Source organism: Aedes albopictus, chromosome 3 (genome assembly GCF_035046485.1).
Source record: "Aedes albopictus strain Foshan chromosome 3, AalbF5, whole genome shotgun sequence".
NCBI classification, from domain to species: domain Eukaryota; kingdom Metazoa; phylum Arthropoda; class Insecta; order Diptera; family Culicidae; genus Aedes; species Aedes albopictus.
The window spans coordinates 181,810,114-181,831,934 of record NC_085138.1 but is presented as its reverse complement, the minus strand read 5'-3'; the positions used below and the strand labels follow the sequence as shown (position 1 = coordinate 181,831,934).

Here is a 21,821-nt window from a genome sequence, read left to right as displayed (position 1 = left end):
TTGCCTTTTTCACCTCTTACGAAATTCGCCTCTGTCCAGGCACATCTGCATAGCCGTTCTGAAAATATCAGGACATGCCTTGATGGCTGTCTTGGTGTCTACTGTCGGGATGCCGTCCGGACCCGTAGACTTGTTCAACTTAAGTGACTTCGATATTACGATAAGCTCATCGTTCGTCACTTGGGGCTACCTCCCCTTAGTCTGTAGTGACTACTCTGTAGGCATCTCCCCAGGAGGTCGTATTGGCTGCCTGGCAGAGATTTCCGAAGCACGCTCGTCTCGTTCCACTTTACCATCATCGGTGCGAGCTCTTCGCATCCTCCTCCTAGTTCTTAAGCGCGCAGGATGCGCAATTTCTGAACACCATCAGTATACCGGTTCTCGATCATTTCTGGGAAGGGATCGCCTAGGCATTGCGACATCGAAGCGCGAGGTCAGCCATTCTCGATGACTGTCGATGACCTTCGGCTGTGGCCTCCTTCCTCTATGTTCCACCTCATATCGTACCGACAGGTGGTCACTGTGCGCGTACCCATCATCGACCCTCCAGTCTGAGCTAGGGCTTAGACCTGGGATCCAGAAAGTCACGTCAATAATGAACTCTGCACCGTTCCTACTGTAGGTATTTACCCCCCCCCCTACGTTCACGCCATGCACGTTCAGTTTAGCCATGGCTTCGAGTAATGTCCAGCCTCTCGCGTTAGTCTCAGGCGTGGATGTCTCCGCCGATGACCACAGAAATCAATCTACTAGTGCGCTTGTTAGCGCATCTAGCATTTATGAGTATTGGTCGTGTGTGTAACTGAGTCGTAACCGTCACGTCGTTATAAACTACAGATAACGAGGCCTATCTGATGGCGACCGTGACAGGAAAAAGGCGCGCCATCAATTCTTCAACTTCATCATAATCAACGTGCTCAGCACTCAATACGGAAGCACTGATGATACAAGGACGCATTCTACGCGCAGCTTCTACGCGATTACTATAGCTGTCCAAGACACGACGTCAAGATAAGATAAGAGAACTAAACGCTCAGGTAGGCCAGGAGGATGAATTCAGACCGACGATTAGAAAGTTCAGCGTCCACCAGCTGACGAACGAGAAGGGCCTACGACTGATTGATTTCCCCGCCTCTAAGAACATGGCCATACGTAGCACCTACTTCCAGTACAGGCTCCCTTATCGTTGTTACACCTGGAGATCACCACATTGTCCCGGGGCCCGTGGCGCAAGTGGTCACACGTTCGCCTCATAAGCGGATGGTCATGGGTTCGATCCCAGCCCCGGCACTTCGTCAGTTGCTCTTCCCCTTAGAGCGGCTGGCACTTGACCCTCTTCTGAGCTCTCATAGCCCTAACGGACTCGGACAATTGGATATCGGCGAAATAACTAATAATGGACCCTTAATTGCATTGGAAAAGGGACAGCAGCCACACATCATCATCCTCGTGCTCATCATTCTGCCATGGACAGAGTAGAAGGTAAAAGCAGCACATAGGCAACCAGTTTTATATAGTAGAATTATAATAGAATAAATTTGGGCGCTGTACAAACTGTAAGTGCAGCTGTCAGTTGTAAACGCTCTCGTAGTGCCCCAGTGGACAAAAAGATTTATTGATTGATTTGTCTTTATTAAGGACAAGGTATTTGGAGTACATTGCTCAAAATTTCTAGAGCACCGTTTTTTAGAACCGTTGAACGGATTTGGATTAAAATGCATCACGCTGTTGACAACCACTGAACAATTAGCGTGATGCGTTTTTATCCAAATTCGTTCAACGATTCTAAAAAACGGTGCTCTAGAAATTTTGAGCTATGTACTCCAAATACCTTGTCAAGTGTAGAATTAGCTATAAGTTAAAATACACATTAATAAAAACAAAAAAAAAATACCTTGTCCTTAAAGAGACTTTCAGCCCTTGGCTGGTTCGTCTCTAGGACAAAAAGAGCTGTAAATTAGGTTATGTGGTTGAAAATAAAAACAATCTCCACATTAGACGAAATCCCAAATCGACCATGTCCTGGTATCAGAACGTCGGCTCAGGCGGCACGCCCTCAATCAGAAGGGAGATTTTTGCCTCATTATTGACATCAGGACTTATCATGGCGCTAACATCGACTCCGACCACTACCTGGCGATGATAAAAATGCGTCAAAAACTCTCCGTGATTACCAACGGGAGCAGGCCGTTAGGCCGAAAGCCGTTAGGCCGAATGCCGTTAGGCCGAAGGCCATTAGGCCGAATGCCGTTAGGCCGAAAGGGTCGTTAGGCCGAATAGGTTGTCATTATATGTGTCTACTGACATTTATCGTTTTATATTGCACAAAACGAAATAAACATGAGAAAAGTCGACATCATTGGGGAACTGGTGGCATATCAATTTGGGAGGCTAAGTAGAAAAGATTTATAATACAGCATCTCGAAAAAAGCTTATTTTTAGTTAGAAACAAAGTGTTATGGTGAACGGGCACAACCAAAGCTATCGACAGGGTAAAGATATTCAATACAGTAAAATTGTCAACATAATTATACTACTTGCGAATCAATGTAATACAAATCAAAAAGGCTATTATACCTAACCTTAAAGCATCAACATGATCGTGCTTATCATTCTAGCATGAGCAGGATACAAAAAAGAAAACAGCGCAAAGGTAACCAGTTCAATATAGTAAAATAGAATACATTTAGGCGCTGTACAAAGTGTAAGTTCAGCCTCCAATCGGAATCGCTTACGTAGTGCCCTAGTGGACAAAAAAGCTGTAAGGATAAGAGGTGAAGAATAAATATAGCATTTCAACTATTCAATTTGTCATCGGGGATTTGTCCTTCTTTTAAACTTAGGCTGTCCTTTGTGTTTTAATGTTCTACTCACTATGAGAATTACAGCAATTCAATTTTTCACTGAAGATTTTTCCTTCTTTTAAAAACAGGCTGTTCTTTCTAGTTTAACTATTCTACTCATTATAAGTATTTCAGCCACACACTTTTTCATAAGAGTATTTCCTTCTTCTGTACATAGGCTTTTCTTCTGGTCTAACAGTTATACTCACTATGAGCATTACAGCTTTTAAATCTGTCATCGGAGATTTTTTTTTCGTTTAAACATAGGCTGTTCTCTCTAGTTTTAGTGTTCTACTCACTATGAGCATTACAGCTATTATTTTTTTCATCAGAGATTTTCTCTTCTTTTGAAAATAGGCTGTTCTTTCTAATTTAACTATTCTGCTCATTATAAGTATTTCAGCCATAAACTTTTTCATAAGAGTTTTTCCTTCTTCTGTACATAGGCTTTTCATCTAGCCTAACTGTTATACTCACTATGAACATAACAGCTATTAAATTGTTCATCGGAAATTTTTCTTTCTTTTGAAAATAGGCTGTTCTTTTTTCATAGGCTGTTTTACTCATATTCGTATTATAGCAATCAACTTTTTCATCTGAAATTTTAATTCTCCTAAACTCTTTCTAGTTTAACTGTTCTGTTTCACGGCGGTAGTCTACTGCTGCTCTTTCTAGTTTAAATGTTTTACTCATTGTAAGGATTACAACCCTCAACAGAGTTTTTCCTTCTTCTGAATATAGGGTGTTTTTTCGTAATATTACTTTTATACTTACTATAATCATAACGGCTGACAACTTCTTCATCGAAGATTTTTCCTTCTTTCAAACATAGGCTGTTCTTTCTAAGTTTTAGAGAACTCGATTCAGTTGGACTTAATCTTGTTAATCATGTTCGTACTGGAACTCTGAATTTGTTTCCTGTGTAACTATAATTTAGACTTTAAAACGCGAAAAACTATTAGTGTGTTTATTCCATGGGGCACGTTCGGTGTAGTACTAGATTTGTAGTAATGAGCTGAATTTTTGTATGGTGAGAAGGTCAATTCTCCGTTTCTGCATAGAAATGGTGCAAAAAGCGTGGGTATTATGATTCCTTGCCTAATTTGATGCTGTTTGAGCAAAACTTTGAATAACTATGTTGTTTATGTTGCAAGAAATGGAGAAAACAACAACACTGTTGCCCAAAGTTTTGCTCAAACAGCATCAAATTAGGCAAGGAATCATAATACCCACGCTTTTTGCACCATTTCTATGCAGAAACGGAGAATTGACCTTCTCACCATACTAAAATTCAGGTCATTACTATAAATCTAGTACTTCACCGATCTGTCCTATTGACCATTCAAAGCCAACCAAAATTTCAAGGTTCAAGGTCGAAGACGGTTTCCATCAAACATTAAACAGTTTCTTACCATCCAGTTGCCTAAGCAAACCGTTTAACCTTATAACCCATTTGGCCTAGTGATAAGTTCGGCCTAACGACCCGCCCCATCCGGCCTAATGGCATATTCGGCCTAACAACCCTTTCGGCCTAACGACCCTTTCGGCCTAACGGCATTCGGCCTAACGGCTTTCGGCCTAACGGGGTAGAACCACGCGCAGAGTTTTGAGGCAGGACGAGGAAGTGCTTAATGAAGCCCCTCTCGAGGACTGCTGGAGTTCGATAAAAGCAGCCATTACCAACACAACTGAAACTAACGTTGAGTATGTGGAACAGAGCCGTATTAACGATTGGTTCGACGATGACTGTAGAGAGATTTTGGAAAAGAAGAACGCAGCGAGGGCGTTCATGCTGCAGAACGGGACCGCCTCCTGGAAGAAGCGGAGTGCGATCAAATGGAAACTGCTGCTGTGCCGTTCACAAGAAACATGGAAGTTCTACCAGATGCTCAACGCATCCTGTAAAGGCTTGGTCCCGCGAGCCGAAATGTGCTGAGATAAGGATGAAAGCATTTTAACGGATGGACGTGGGGTGATCGGAAGGTGGAATTAGCACAACGACGAACACCTGAATGGTATGGGGAGCGCAGACATGGAAGACCAAGGCAGCGGAAGAAATGTCTATGTCAGTACAACAGGGAGCCAACTCACATGTTGAGGGAAGCTTAGAATGCTATCCAGTAGATCAAGATTAATAAGTCAGCTGGTGAGGATGGTATCGGAATTGAACTCATCAAGACGGGCTCAGAAAAGTACCGGCTGATAGTCCGGATCAGTGCTGAAAATTTTATTTCGTCATATCTAAATTCAAACACCTACAGCCCATTTTAGAAGCTGAACCTGAGAATATGGTATATGAAAAACTTGTGCGGCTAGACCAGTTCTGCAAGAAACTCACGGAAAAACGATATTTTTCAAATATTTAAGGTAAATGTCACGGACTTTGAAAAATGCCAAATGATATTCACCGTGAATATCATTGGCATTTTTCGAAGGTAGTCCATGACATTTACCTTAAATATTCAAAAAATATCGTTTTTCCGTGACTTTCTTGCAGAACTGGTCTAGCCGCACAAGTTTTTCATATACCATATTCTCAGGTTCAGCTTCTAAAATGAGCTGTAGGTGATTGAATTTAGATATAACGAAATACATTTTTTAGCACTGATCCGGATCTGAAAGACTAAACAGCTACTCATGCCTGCTGTTCAATATCGCCCTGGAAAGTGTAATGCGACTAGTCTGGCTCAACAGCTAGGGTACGATTTTGAGAAAATCCGGCCAATTTGTGTGTTTTGTGAATGACATGGATATTTATTGCTACACTATTGGGAACGGTGGCAGAACTGTACACCCGTCTGAAACGTGAAGCACCAAAGACCGGACCGATGGTGAACGCGTCGAAAACAAAATTCATGCTGGCAGGCGGAACAGTGAACGTCAGGGCAAGCCTAGGCAACAGTGTTACGATAGACGTGGACACGTTTCAGGTGGTGGAAGACTATGTCTTCTTCGGATCCTTATTAACAGCAGACAACAACGTTAGTCGTGAAATACGGAAAGACAAGAATTCACAAGAATTCTACTGTAGAATTCTGTTCACAAGAATCTACGGTCGAAAAATATACACCCTCGCATCGAATGTAGCATGTACAAAACGCTGAAAAGACCAGTTATTCTCTACGGGCACGAGACCTGGACTATGTATGCTCGAGGAGGACATGTTAGCACTCGAAGTGTTCGAGGGCCGGGTGCTTAAGATCATCTTTGGTTGTTTACAGGAGAACAATGTGTGGCGACGAAGCATGAACCATGAGCTCGCTGCATTCTACGGAGAACCTAGTATTCAGAAGATGGCAAAAGATGGAAGGATACGATGGGCAGGACATGTTGTTAAAATGGCGGAAAACAACCCTGCAAAGCTGGTATTCGCAGGAGATCCGCATGGTACAAGAAGACTTGTTGGGCAGCGTGCAAGATTGGTGGACTAGATGCAGAATGATCTGGCAAATGTAAGACACGGGCGAGGATGGAGGACTGCAGTTACGAACCGAGTGTTATGGCGAGGGATTGTTGATTGATTTTATTATAATTGTAAAGTAACGCAATCTACATAAATTGTCATACAAAATAAAGGATATCAGATGGAACATGCAAGCCTTTTCGTATCTTTGGCAGTATTTTTACGCTCCAATTATAACATAAACAGGTAGTTCCTGCTATCTAAACTGTTTGATAAATTTAATTACACCATGCACACACGATATCACTAGCTATGAAAATCACTCACCTTGCGCGTTGCCTCCAGCTGCTGCTTAATCTTCTGTGCATCGTACGCCTTAAACTTGGGCAGCGCGTCATCGATGAAGGTAAACGGTACCCGTTTGTGTGATACCTTGATCTTGCCCACATAGAGCACTTCGAAGAACTGTGAGTTATTAGCGGAAATGTCCGGCAGAGACGATAAACTGGACGAAACGCTGTTGCTATTCTGCATGTGTCCACCACTGGCCGAGTGATTCAGTCCTCCGGAGTAGCTCTTGGAGGCAGACAGACGGTTTTGCGCTCCGTGCTGTTGCCCGGTAGCAGCGCCACTAATGGCCGTCCCGTTCTGGTGATGATTCAGCGTGGGACTGCTGTCGTGCTGCGCATTCCGCATTTGCTCGGACAGCTTCAGATTGGACGCTGGCGTTGAATGGATCCCTTGACCACGCAATGCACGGTGTATGTCGTTCGAGTTTGCACTGGATGACACGATGCTCTGCGGTATACTGCCGACGGATCCGCCACCGATCGAGGCAGGATCACGCATTTGCTGCATTAGCTCCGCCATCTGAAACGACGACGAGAGGAGAAGAGAGAAACAGGTTGAGATACGCTGGCAGCACGTGAATTACGTGAGAATACGACAGAGTTAAAGATCGCGGTCGCCTAGAACTTGAACTTGACCGGTGTGTACATAAGTGTTCTCGTGGGCATAGGCGGTTCAAGAGCTGCTTTGACGGCAGGATTAAAACTAAAAGATCTTAAGTATCTGAAGACTCGATAAATATTTAAAACTAGATGATAATTAATATCAATAGATCGGATTATTGAACTGCAAGTACATTATTGTCACTCTACTCCATTCAACACGGACAGAAAATCGTTCACATTGAAACTAAAATAACGTTTGTTGATTTTACACATTGAAATTCTTTAGAATATATGTGAATTCTTATAGTTTCAAACAGATTTGCTAATTTAAAATCCATGTGAAATTCTGTTTGATTCAACAATCCAGTGTTTTATGGCGACTCTTGTGGAAATTAACATATTTCTACTTTGTTTCTATGTCAATTTAACTGACCATTCCCTGGGCGTCGAATAGGATTTTAAAAACAACAATATTTAGCATGAAATCAAGTAGAGTATTTTGATGCAAACGTTTTACTGATGAATCCCTCGGTCGCTTCTGTCAAACCAAGCAGAATGTTTTTTTGCAAAGCATTTAGGTACTACTTCGCAAATGCTGGAAAAGGGATAATTTTCAATTTATAAAAAGCTTTTGTACATATATAAAAAGTATAATTACAAATGACCTTTAATTAGTGCGGCATACAAGGTAATGCATTTTAAAAAAGTTGTAAATTTTATTAATCAGGAGATTCCCTGATTTCTCTGTTAGAATCTATTTTTTAATTTTTTTAAAAATAAATAACAATAAACCAGAGAAAAAACAAGCATGTTGTTTTCCAATGAATATATTATTGAAAGTAAAAGAAAACTATTTTTGAAACTACCATAATATTGTAGATGTCAAGCTTGACAACCCACGTCAAACGTCTGAAACTATTGTTATTTCAATCAGATTTCCGATTGAGCAACAATAATACAGGATTGTAAAAACAATCATACATTCTCATTGCGGCCAAAACAAAGTCAAATTCCTTTTGAATTTACGTCAAATATGGTTATTTTTACCGTAGATTTTTCTGCGTGAATAGTAAATTCGTAACACATTTCTAAAGAAAAATACTATGACAGCGTGTTGCATGATATTTGATTTATTGCTTCGGTTGGTTGGGAGCAACTCATAGTTTTAGGATTTCGAACATCCTTTAAACTAGCTCGAATTTTACGGTATTTCTTCAAACATTTGAAGCGAGGAGAGACTCGGTTCCTTCTCCTTAAAACTGCACGCAGAAAAATCTACGGTAAAAATAACCATATTTGACGTAAATTCAAAAGGAATTTGACTTTGTTTTGGCCGCAATGAGAATGTATGATTGTTTTTACAATCCTGTATTATTGTTGCTCAATCGGAAATCTGATTGAAATAACAATAGTTTCAGACGTTTGACGTGGGTTGTCAAGCTTGACATCTACAATATTATGGTAGTTTCAAAAATAGTTTTCTTTTACTTTCAATAATATATTCATTGGAAAACAACATGCTTGTTTTTTCTCTGGTTTATTGTTATTTATTTTTAAAAAAATTAAAAAATAGATTCTAACAGAGAAATCAGGGAATCTCCTGATTAATAAAATTTACAACTTTTTTAAAATGCATTACCTTGTATGCCGCACTAATTAAAGGTCATTTGTAATTATACTTTTTATATATGTACAAAAGCTTTTTATAAATTGAAAATTATCCCTTTTCCAGCATTTGCGAAGTAGTACCTAAATGCTTTGCAAAAAAACATTCTGCTTGGTTTGACAGAAGCGACCGAGGGATTCATCAGTAAAACGTTTGCATCAAAATACTCTACTTGATTTCATGCTAAATATTGTTGTTTTTAAAATCCTATTCGACGCCCAGGGAATGGTCAGTTAAATTGACATAGAAACAAAGTAGAAATATGTTAATTTCCACAAGAGTCGCCATAAAACACTGGATTGTTGAATCAAACAGAATTTCACATGGATTTTAAATTAGCAAATCTGTTTGAAACTATAAGAATTCACATATATTCTAAAGAATTTCAATGTGTAAAATCAACAAACGTTATTTTAGTTTCAATGTGAACGATTTTCTGTCCGTGTGCCATACCCCTACGTTACAAACGGCAAAGCCCCAGAGATAGGTGTGATTAAACTGTTTGCATATTGATGATCTCCGCACGGAGTCGCTAATTATATCGTCTCCTCTTTATTGGTAGGGCGAGCGAGTAAAAGCAACTCGCTTTTTGTGAACAACCTATACCCGGCGACGACGACGACGACGACGACTACGTACGACATAAAGCTGGGTATGGAGTACATATTAGCGAGGAAATCTTAACGCTGCTGCCCCTTCATGAGAAGGGGGGGGATCTTAGCGATAGTGACAAACAAATCAGCTGGTGTTCAAAACAAGCTTATCGACTACTAAATAGTAGACACGTGACGACTATATGCCGTGGCGGATGGCTGTTTACAGTGGAATGGATGTGTGTATCTAGATGAAACGCCTGAGATGGGTCAGTGTTACACAAACGAATTGGACTGGACATATTTATACGCAATACGCATTCGCAGAACAACGCAACGCGAGAGATTATGATACATATTAGAGAATTAGAACCCATTCGGACTAACAAATGTGATAAAAGGGTAAAATTGTAAAGGATTTTTTTTTTATTTTTTTATTATTGTAATTGCAGTACTCACATGATGTTACGTTGGTGAGTTCCTACAATGTTTTTTTTTTTATTTTGAGCTATACCTCAATTTGTAGGGCAAAAAAATGCAATTTTATGTTTTTTTTAACAGCAAACCATAGGGCATGGATTTTATTTATGCAATCAAAACGAAAATCAACTTTAAATTTCATAGTTACAAACATTTCCCGGTAAATGTTAGATAAACGTTGCTTATAACGACAGGGTTTTGGACACAAAACGTGAATCACGGTGCTCCATTTACCGTTATTATAAAATAAAATATACCATCAAAACCTGAAACGCCATTCTCTTTATTTATCTATCCTACACCTCTGGACAAATTTTTAAAATCATCGTTGGGCGAAGTTTTGAGTTACGCCCTTTCAAAGGGCCTAACCTCTAAAAAATAGAGTTTTCTATAAAATAACACCACATTTCATAACAGACTCATCAATTTAAGGCATCAATAACAAAAATTATCATGAATAATATTGAAATTTGGTAGTATGCATCCTTGTAAATATCGGTGGAGTGCATTTTCTATCAAATTTGATCATTACGTTAATATACGGTAGCTGTTGTTATGGCCTGTAAAGAACAAATATTCCATCGGAATAACAAATTCAATTAAAAGTATATTCACGCAACCTGAGATTGGCAGATTCTAATACAATTGGGTATGAAACATATACAAATATTGTATTAGGGCCTTGCAAATACAAAAATTGGTAGGTGGCAGTATACCAAAAATTGTATTGGCTTCCTAGAATCTGGAAAACGAAAATTTCGCATGTGTGCGTGTGCTCTGTCGCACTGGTTTCTCATTATTTGTTCTATTTTTAGACTGATCATGGCAGCAGCGGCGGCATTAAATACCAATACATGTTTAAAAAGAAATACGGGCGGCGGCGGGAATCGAACCGAGACACTATCATGGTGATACACAGTATCCTGTACTCTAACCAGCACGGCTATAACTACACATGAATTGACAAGAGGCTGAAAGCCATCATGATCAACACAAACGTGGCTTGGTGATGGAAGTGATACAGCCGCCACACTGCACAATGGGTCCAGAGCCGTATTTACGAAGACAAAACTGTTTATGCTTCAGCCTTAAGTTTTTAGACACATATTGTGTTTTAGAAAGTTTATTTTCAATTGTTGACCCTATTCCCTATTATTGTTATGTTAGGGTGGTTCGTCTGGTTAAACTGATTCAAAAATCTGCTTTCTAATCATTTTATTTGCGATGCCATGATGGATGGTGATGGATCGTTTAATTAGAAATTCCACCAATAAACGGCAAATTCTAAATTTTATATATCTCAGGACTCTCACCACTTAGAAAGCTGGTGTCTTCGACAACGTTGTTAAGTGAGTCAAGGGCTTACAGTTAATGGTCCACTAGGCGGCGCTAGTTACACCTTTGCAAAATCATTCAAATGATTGATATTTTTTGGTAATCAACAAGCTGTAAGTTTGTTTTCTTTGAACGTGTCTAAGTCAAGTCAAAGGTTTTTCAAAGAGCTATGTATTAGTCATAATTGTGCAATGTCGCATTTCATTCGGTTCACTTGATCCAGAGATATAGCAATAGTGATGAGCCGTTTGATTCAAAATTCCACCACTAGGTAGCGCTGACGATAAATTAATTATTATATCCCATATATCTCAGAACTCTGATTACTTAGAAAGTTGGTTTCTTCAAATTTCCCGAATGGAGGAGAACGTGCCTCTAGAGCCGACCTACTGATACCTGATAGTTGCAAATTAGTAGAAGCATGTATCTTTTACTTATTATCTCGAATATATTCAGCAACCTGTAACTTTCTATAATGTGTAGGGAATATTCTCAAATTTTATCTGCTAGTTGCACAACACACACTTAAAATAAAGTACCGTATTCAGCTGTTCTATTTTCGATAAAAGTTCAGATTACCGAATGTTCAGCACCATATTACCGAAGTTCGTCAAAAAATTACCGAACGTTCGGTAAACTCTACTGAACCATCAGTAATGTTTACCGAACGTTCGGTAAAAACTAGATGAACTTCGGTAAAACTGTGCTGAACTTCGGTAATCCGAACTTTTACCGAAAATAGAACAGCCGAACAAGTGACTCTAAAATAAGTGTGCAAATTAGCTATAAATGGTACAAATTTGAGATCGATTGAATAGTTTTACATGAAGTTGGAGCGACTCTAGTAAAATGTTTCATATTTGAGTGTTCTTCGTTAAACTGCTATATCTCTGGATTGAGTGAACCGAATGAAATGAAATTTTGCACATTTATGACTAATCTATAGCTCTTTGAAAAACCTTTGACTTCACTTAAATATGTTCAAAGAAAACTAAATTACAGCTTTTTGATTGCTTTACGAAAAAAAAATTCATTTCCATAATTTTGCAAATGTGTAACTTGCGCTTCCTTGTGGCAAAATTTCGAAACAAGTGGACCATTAACTGTAAGCCCTTGACCTACCAAACAACATTGTCAAAGACACCAACTTTGTAAGTGACCAGAATTCTGAGATATATTAAATTTAAAATTTGCTTGACCTCTAGCACCGCCTAGTGGTATATACAAAAGCATGCTAAGTTTTAAAAATTGCCTAAAACATTTTTAGCAAGTTGTATTCTTTTATAAAGTCCACCAAAACTATTCAAATTTTGATTACTTGTTCCTCAACGAGTTTGATTTAATTGGTGCAAATTTGGGCTTGATTGATTATTCAACTTTACACGAAACTAGAGCCCTTCTATCTATATCTAGTTTTTGACTTCCGTTTATCAAATTACTGTACCTTAGGACCAGGCTTGATAATCCTCCTCGAAATCAAAAGAGTTTTGCAATATGCTCTAGAGCGGTGTTTTGCTTCTGCCTCGTCGCGAGGGAGCGAACGAACCCCAAACAGAGAGGCAATAAAAACTGAGCGAGGAAGAGGGAAACGAAAAAAGAGCCGATGATTATTTCGGGTTTTTGAGTGTGATTTTCGCCTCGAGAGTCTTTCTTTGTATGGGAGTGGAACTCGCGAGAGCTTTTTGAGTGTGAGTTGACGTGAGAAACACAACAAGCTATTATGAGTGTTGGACGAACTCCTCGCTGCGCGGCAAGCTCGCGCTCGGTGCTGTTGAGGATTTGCGTTGTGAAATCTGAGTTTTATTTTCACTCCTCAGAAAATCGCCAAAATCGCTTACTCATTTTCTCGCGAGGGAGTTTCTGTCAAGCCTGCTTAGGACTAAGCGAACCGAATTAAATTAAATTTTGAAAGTTTGTGACTAATGTATTGGTCTTCATGTATCGTTGGACTCGACTAAAATATGACCAAAGGCAAAAAAGTTACAATTTATTGAAAACTTTTCGAAAAGTTCTAATGATTCGAATGTTTTATCCAAGGGCTGAAAGTCTCTTGAATAAAGACAAATCAATCAAATCAATCGAATGTTTTATTTTTGTAAATTTGCTATAACTTTGTAAAATATTCTGATATTGTATAGAGAATCATTAATCAGCAGATTTTTGGATAAGCCACACTTGATTGACCGTAATCATTTCACAATAATGAAAAAAAAAAGAAATGACAGAACTTGGCAGAAACATTTTTGTCTTCGTAAATACGACTCTAGACCCATTGTGCACTGAAAAGCCCGCATCCAGCAGGTTGCTGTTTGCAAGTGGAAAATTCCATGTAGACAATAGGACGCGAAGCTCAGCAGCGAAGCGAAAGTTATTTTTAGACGCAACCCGGTTCAACTTCTCGGGTTTGAATGGAGGTGTTTGTGTGTAGTGGTATGGAAGCTATGAAACCGTGTAGCGCATCTTAATACAACGAATGGATTATGATTTATCACATTTTCTGTACGTTTTTAATACATAAATTGGTAGAAAAGGCATATCTCAATTTTTGGTAGCTTTTCTTGTTTTGCGTGTTGTATTGTGATTCCATATGATGGTCATATTACACTCAGTCAAGGCGATAGTATTCACATGCATATCAGCACCAACATTTCAAAAGGACGTAACTTATCTTCAACACAAATCTTCTCCCATAGCTGTAGATCGTATCTCATCTTTCCCAGACCACCAACAACTACTATCGGAAAGAATAACGCAGTTGCACATTGCGTTGGAGAGATAAACAGGCTTATTCTGCGCGGCGTGTGAGGTGAGACGAGTCGAATGAGGTGACAAAAGTCGACTCACCCCATTTGATTTACATTAGTCGTCTCACGCCACGTGAGACAAAACCTTCCGTCTCACCTCACACGCCGCGCAGAATAAGCCTGAAAGGTTTGGTTTGCCTTCGGCAAGCAGTTTCGCCTTTTTGAAATGCTAGTACCGATATATTAAGGACAAGGTATTTGGAATACATAGCTCAAAATTTCTAGAGCACCGTTTTTTAGAACCGTTGAACGGATTTGGATAAAAATGCATTACGTTAATTGTTCAGTGGTTGTCAACAGCGTGATGCATTTTAATCCAAATCCGTTCAACGGTTCTTAAAACGGTGCTCTAGAAATTTTGAGCAATGTACTCCAAATACCTTGTCCTTAAGAGCGTACACTCTCTATACATCAAATCTGCTTTTAAAAACAATAGTCAAATATGGGCAACCACAAATTAAACAAAAAGAAATATGTCTGTGTGCCAAACGGCTTAAATTAAACGGGTAGAAAACAAAAAAAAAAACATTAACAGGCTAAAAGACAAGTCGAAACAGGATTTAAATAATCAAACATAATATGCTGCACGAAAATTCCCTTTTTTTAAATATGTGGGCAAGACCTTTTGTCCCTACTAATTTTACTTTTATCGACCTATTATACATTGCGAGAAAAACAATCGCGCAAAGTTATGCAAAAATGTTAACAGATATGCGCGGTTGCATTTAATCGTTTCGGTGTTTTCTGCGCGGTCCATCCTTACCTATTTTTCGCACTTATCGTAGAAGACACGAACACGATATGATATACTGGCGACGATATATTAGCGATTTTGAACATTTTTGCGCGATAATCTACGGTGAAACGCGCAATATTGTCTTTCGATTTGTTTTATTTTTTTCATTTCTCAGCCTCAGCATTTCAAATGGGCGTAACAATTTTCCAAAACAAGTGAAAGTAGTGGCGTTGTTGAATCACCAGATTGCTCTTGACTTCCTGAAGAACTTTTCCGAAGACGACACTTTTCCATCTGCTATGGATCTCGAGATAGCGGAGATTGAAGCTTTACTTGACAACTAGTGCCACCTAACGGCGAAATCACCAACTAATGGTTGAATCACCAAATAGCTTTTGACTTCCTGAAGAACTTTGTCGAAGACGGCACTTTTCTATTTGCTCTGGATCTTGAGATAGAGAAGTTTGAAATTTTACTTGACGATTAGCGCCACCTAGCGGCGATATCGCCAACTAATTGTTTAATCACGATTGTTTTTGAACTACTGAACAACTTTGCCGAAGACAGCATTGTTCCAAATAAAGTAGATCTTGAGATATCGAACTTGATAACTTATGAGTGCTTCTACTGGCGAGTGTACATAGCAACCACTTTTACATAGCGCCTCTATCGGCCAAATTGCCAACTAATTGGATGAAAGTTGGCATTGTGTGGTAGATCTGTGGTACGCCTGAGATATTCGCTCACACCCCCAATTAGGCGAAATCCCATAAGCTCTGTGATTCCCACAACACGGACTGCCGTGTAATGGGATTCCGTGTAATAGGTGACCGTGTAGACGGAAGCCGTTTAGTAGGAGTCTAGATAAAAATATCGAAACATATGCCCACACGCTTGTTTTCGACTACTGTAAACAACATCTTTACAAACCTTAATAAAAATGTGTTTAAAGATCTGTGCCATTTTTTTTTTCAAGCATAACTAATAGAATGATGCTGTGGAATAGAAAGCCAATGTGAATTTCTAATATAGTATGCTTCGAGCATTTATCCCAAATGATCTCTAAGCTGTACTACTTAGAAGTAGGCTTTGTCTCAGTTGGGTCGTCATGCCAAAGAGAAAAGGAAGGAGATGCAAGTTAGCCAAAAAATGCGGTGGGCGTGAAGTGGTCGACAGCACATTAAAAAAGACAGAATTGTATATGTGACTTAAACTGTTTAACCGTTTGAGCCAAACAGAATAACCGAAATTCAATCAGTTTGAGCACAATGAGGAAAACAAAATGACACCGGTTGAGCGGAAAACTCACGTCATCATCCTTCTTTTATGCATTCGGGATCCGTTTCGCGTCCAACTCCTCCCTGTATACGCTTATCCCCGCTGCTATGTGTTGGACAGCTGCCAACAAAATGTGTTATTTTCGCTAGATACAGTCACATCTAAGCCACTCTCGCTCTCGATGTGGCGACCAGTCGTCTGCTAGGCTGAATCCTCCCCGACAGGCATTTCCGCACTTTGCGACCACATCGCGAACTTCCGTTGATGCGGAATGTTCGGCGTTGAAATGCGACTAGGCGACTCGTTATCTGGCCGAACCATTGAGAAAATTTATTCAAACATAATTAAGTTCGGAGGACAATTCTGTTACTCAACAGGTACTTGAAGTGATTTCGTATACCTATAGAACAGATTTTCAATCTTGCTTTAGTCATCTTGAATGCAACGTGAAAATCACTCTACCTAGCTATAAACGACCTCCATTCCGAGCTTCCCAAGTTATTACAGAGTGTCACAGAAAACAGGTAGAGCAAGCAAAGAATGGAGCAACAGCAGCGCCCCGTGGAGGAAGACTTGTTCAAAATATAATTTCATTACCTGGTTGTTGATTTTATAAATGGAAATCAAATTACCTTCCAGCCTCGTGCCATAGAACGGAAGTTGCACCGTGTACGTTGTGCTGCTCTAATTTGCCCTCAGTGCTACCCAGCCAGCGGCGTCGTCGCTTTGTGACAAGCCTAGAACCTGTTCCGTTTTTGTGAAACTGCACAAGCATATAGGAGCTTTAAAATGAAAGGCCTAGACCCACACAGCTCTTAGTCCCATCAGCTGAAAATTGAACTTTTGACTTCGTCATTAGGTGCAGTAATGTGCAGTGCTGGAAAAGCAGCATGAGAAGTTTTTTCTACGCCTTTTTCGCTACTTGAAACTGTTGTTGTAGTTAAATCAAGATCTGGGAGTCACAATGCATTTTACTTGCACTTGATGAGGAGAGGAACATTGCGCAAGCAAAAATGTCGAATTAATGCTCTTGTGGGAGAAGAAAAGTAGCACCGGATATTGTATGAGAAAGTTGAACTCGCTTTGCCAAGAATTGTGAAGCGATTCGACGTCTTCAATGTGGGTCCTCAACATCCGATATTTGTTTCAAGCTCTGTTTTAGTACAACTTTTACACTATCGTTGTATTCTGATCCATATATATATACAATGCATCTACATCCAGTTAAAGAGAGGATAACTAGTCAAAAAGAATAAGAAAATGACTGTCAGATGACGTCATGGTTCACTATAGAGATACAGTATCGGATAATAAAAATGCACCAAAGCCATATTCCCATACATACTCCCGTTCAAAAGTTTGGGGTCACCCCCTCAAAAACATGTCATTTTTTTAGGCCCATATCTCCGCCAATTTGCGTCCGATTTCAAAACCCTAGGTTTCATTCAAAAGATAATAAGTCAAAGAAACTTTGAACATGATTTAAAAGAAAATTTTCAAAAAAAATTGTATTTAAACTTAACTCAAAGTTGCCAAATTTTCTAAAAAATGAATATAAACTTACGGCAGTGTCGCTGGAAGTTGGGTCGACCAAATTTTAAGATGAGAGCGGTAATTTGACCCATTTTCTATTAGCTACCCAAGTAACCAGTAAGCATTTAAAATATTATTCCTTCAGCATTATAGTAGCCTTTACAACAAGGCGTTAAATGCTAATTAGCCGTATATGCGCCTATAGTGCTACCTCACAGCAGGTTTTGGCAAAATAACGGGCTGTCTTAGTGCTCTCCCTTCAGGAACGTCGTGACGAAATGTCAAAGAAGCGTAACGCCTCGTCGAGCAAAAAAAAAAAACAAAAATAGATTGACGTCTGCTTCTCGTTCTCTCAGCCTGCTTCCCCGCTTCATCGTCCTTCCATATTCCCGCCGGTGCTTGGTGGTACTTTTTTGCTGATTTTTGTAGTGATGTAAATTTGAACTTACGATCCGGAGATTGATTAATCATATCTGCTTCGGATTCTGTTGCTCCTGATCCACGATGCTAAAGCTGTCCCGGTGGCGTGCGTTGATTTAATCGCCAATATAAAGAATTATTCGATAACAGCTTCAGATTCAACATCCAAAACTTGTTTTCATTGAGATATTTCGTTTTGGTAGAGCATTACGATCCCTTCTTTTAAATCGACATTGATTCTTCATTAGGGCCTAACTGATATTTTCGATTTCTCTTCATCGATCCTCTCTTTGTGTTATTACAGAATGTGTATTGAGTTTCCCCAAATTTTTTTGATTGAAATGCGAAGGGGATGACTACATCTTGCTATAGAAACAAAAAAATAATGATTTCGTTCGTTTTGACCAAGTTATTAACGAAAGAGAGAGTTGACGAAGAGAAATCGATCAAGTCAGTTAGGCCCTGATGAAAAATCATTGTCGAAATATCTGTGGAATAAGATTGTTTCTTCCCTCTTTCAAACAATCCTACGATCCACCAAAGCATCCACCTATTCGGCACATATTTTCCGACGAAATGATAAACAGTTGGTGATTTTTTTATGGACAAGTTCCCAATCCAATCCAGCTGCAGTAATGTTTTCTTTGGTGCGTTTGGATGAGTAGGGGAAAATGATGAAACAAATAAGATGCACAAATTTGTAAACAGAAGCATAGGCATAAGCATGCCAAATGCGTAACATATCTCCCAACCTTTTTGCTCCTAGCATTTAAAGAGCAGTTGAAAAGCATTCTGTGTGCTCCCAAGTGAAACCACTTCAAGCAGTTGAAATGCTAATTAACAGCCGGAAGCTTTTGAACAGCACAGTTTATGCTAACTCAAGGCAGCTATGCATTCGAACTGCTTATGTAGGGCAGCAAGCAGTTTAAATGCGCAATACGGGCTGATACACGGCTTATTCAAATGCTTAGTGGTTACCCGGGTATCAACTGCTTTTTACAGAACTTAGCTAAAAAAATCTAGAAAAAAAGTTATTAAGTAAATTAATCCTTGATGTCATCGACCAAAAGTTTGGGGTCACCCCTCAAAATGCTGTATCGGCCAAAAGTTTGGGGTTACTATCATAAAACATGGAAAAGTGATTTGTTGATATCTTTGTCATCTTTCATTCAATTTTAATTCTTCTTGGCTTATTTGAAACAAAATGAATGATACTTACTGCATAGGCATTGAACCACACATATTTATTGAAATTTACATACTAAAACTTAACGTAAAGTTGCCTCATTTTTTGAAGCGTGGTAAAATGTGCTAACTTTACGTAACATTTTTATATACAAAAATCGTTAAATACGTTAAGTTGAAGACATCAAACGTAAATTTAGTTAATTATCTTTGAAATGAGCCAAAAATAGTTAAAATTTAACAATAGATGACGAAGATATCACCAAATCACTTTTCCATGTTTTACGAAAGTGACCCCAAACTTTTGGCCGATACATCATATTGAGGGGTGACCCCAAACTTTTGGTCGATGACATCAAGGATTAATTTACTTAATAACTTTTTTTTCTAGATTTTTTAGCTAAGTTCTGTAAAAAGCAGTTGAAAGCTAATAGAAAATGGGTCATATTACCGCTCTCATCTTAAAATTTGGTCGACCCAACTTCCAGCGACACTGCCGTAAGTTTATATTCATTTTTTAGAAAATTTGGCAACTTTGGGTTAAGTCAGTGACAAGCAGGGCGTGGAGGCTGAAACTAACCGCATTTCGTCTTTACCGAGTTTTTGCATTTTTCTTTGTGTATTTAGTTCGTACTTAGGTGGAACGCTGATGGAAGAGTGAAAGGTCGACGGTCGTCAGTGACAAGCAGGGCGCGGAGGCTGAAACTAACCGCATTTCGTCGTTCCCGCGTTTTCGTATTTTTCTTTGTGTTTTTTGTTCGCACTTTGTGTAAACGATCGACGATGGCTCGGTGGCAAGAGACTACATTGCCCGCGTCGTGGTGCTCGTGTTCGTCGTTATTCCGAGTTCGGAAATGCTAGTATCCAAGAGATTGTTTTTCAGTGCGTCGGGTATCCCGACCAGAAGCTCCTAACAAGATTATAAGAAAATTATTACAACCGTTATTAGAAATAACACAATTTCATATAATTTTGTTGTAAGGATTCGTATATGTGAATGACCATAACAAAATTGTAACAAAATTTGTTATTATTTTAAAAACGAAACTATAACAAAACTTGTATTATTTATTCAAATAGATATATAACAGCATTTGTTACATTATGCATATTAAAATAATTGCCTATAACAAAATTTCGTAACACATTTATTGTAGTATTTGCTACATTTTTTGTAACAAAATAATTACAAAATTTGCTGGGTTTTTTGTATTGACGGATGTCAAAGATACAGTAGACGATAACTGCAACATGTTTACGTTTCACTTAAAGCAACATTAACGGCGAACAAAAATTCGATAACTCGAACGCCTGACAGTATCAACAAACCATCAACTGACGTTAAACGAACGTGAACTTCATCAGTCTGTTCATTTGGGCAAACATGGCGCACCATTTTGACATTTGGCGGTGCGATAACTGTAAATTTGTTGCACTTACCGGACTTGCAGTTCAAAAGCATTGCAGTTAAACCATAGACTAATTTCAAGACCTCGATGTATCAAAGAAAACCATTAAATTTTCTGTGTCTAGTCCGGTACCCAATAAATATTCATTACCGTGTATTTTTTTCCGTGTAAATTGCCTACCGTAAAGTGGGTACCCGACTAGATGGACATTACAAAATTATAACAAGCTGTGTTATTTTGTTACAATATTTTTTTATAACAAGGGTTGTTATAAAACATGTACCGTTAGTAGTTAAAATAACAGAAATTCTAACAAAGTTGCCATATGAAAAGAACAAAAATGTAATAACTTCTGTTATGATCATAACAAAAATATTACAAAACTTGTTCCATAAAATATGGTAGAATTTAACAAAATTATAACAAATTGTGTTATAATTCCTTGGCAACCTTTTAGGGTAAAAACTAAATTTTTATACTCATTTTTGGGTAAATATTTTTATGTGTGTTATTCTATTTTTAGAAAAAGTACGTGACATAAAAAAAGTTTCCAGTACGTTATAAAATTTTCGGATCCGAACGGGATTTGAACAAAGACACCTACCGTCGGTAGCAATCTGACGCCTCTGCCAATGAGGCCATTACAACACTTGAAGAAGGCGGTGATAAAAGCTTTACTGGTTCTACGTATTGCCAGTTTCCTCATTCAAATCCTTGTTTGTCAGGTGCACCTGAGCGGGGTAGTATGACGTCATATTGAACTCGTTAACGTATAATAGACATGATTTGTCGTTAGTGATTTTGTTTTAATCAGAGCGTTCATGATTAACAAAAATTTTAATCATGATTAATCATTGATGATTAAAATTCCAATTTTGGTGATTATTGATTATGATTAATGATTAATTTGATTTTTAGGATGATTAAAGATTATGATTAATGATTAAAATTGGTTTTATCTGTGATTATTGATTATGATTAATGATTAAAAATGGCTCATTGATTAAAAATCATGATTAATCATGATTAATCAATCACAAAAAACTAGAAATGATTAAAATATATTTATTGTTTAACATGTTTTTAAAGTTCCAAAAGTTAAAGGTAACTCTGTCCGGGAGATTTTTAAAATAGAATCATATATTATATTATTTAAAACAGCATTTGAACCAATTTAAATTGG

The 21,821-nt window shown here is 38.6% G+C and overlaps 1 protein-coding gene across 9 annotated transcripts in view; it reads right to left on the bottom strand.

Annotated features, from left to right (window-relative positions):
* LOC109415075 (TBC1 domain family member 1) overlaps window positions 1-21,821 on the bottom strand; it is an 88,061-nt gene that overhangs the window by 19,059 nt on the left and 47,181 nt on the right. For all 9 annotated transcript variants that reach the window (XM_029862805.2, XM_062856000.1, XM_062856001.1 and 6 more), the window contains one exon: window positions 6,574-7,116. In XM_029862805.2, coding sequence (XP_029718665.2) covers window positions 6,574-7,116 — 543 coding nt within the window. The remainder of the gene's footprint in view (window positions 1-6,573; window positions 7,117-21,821) is intronic.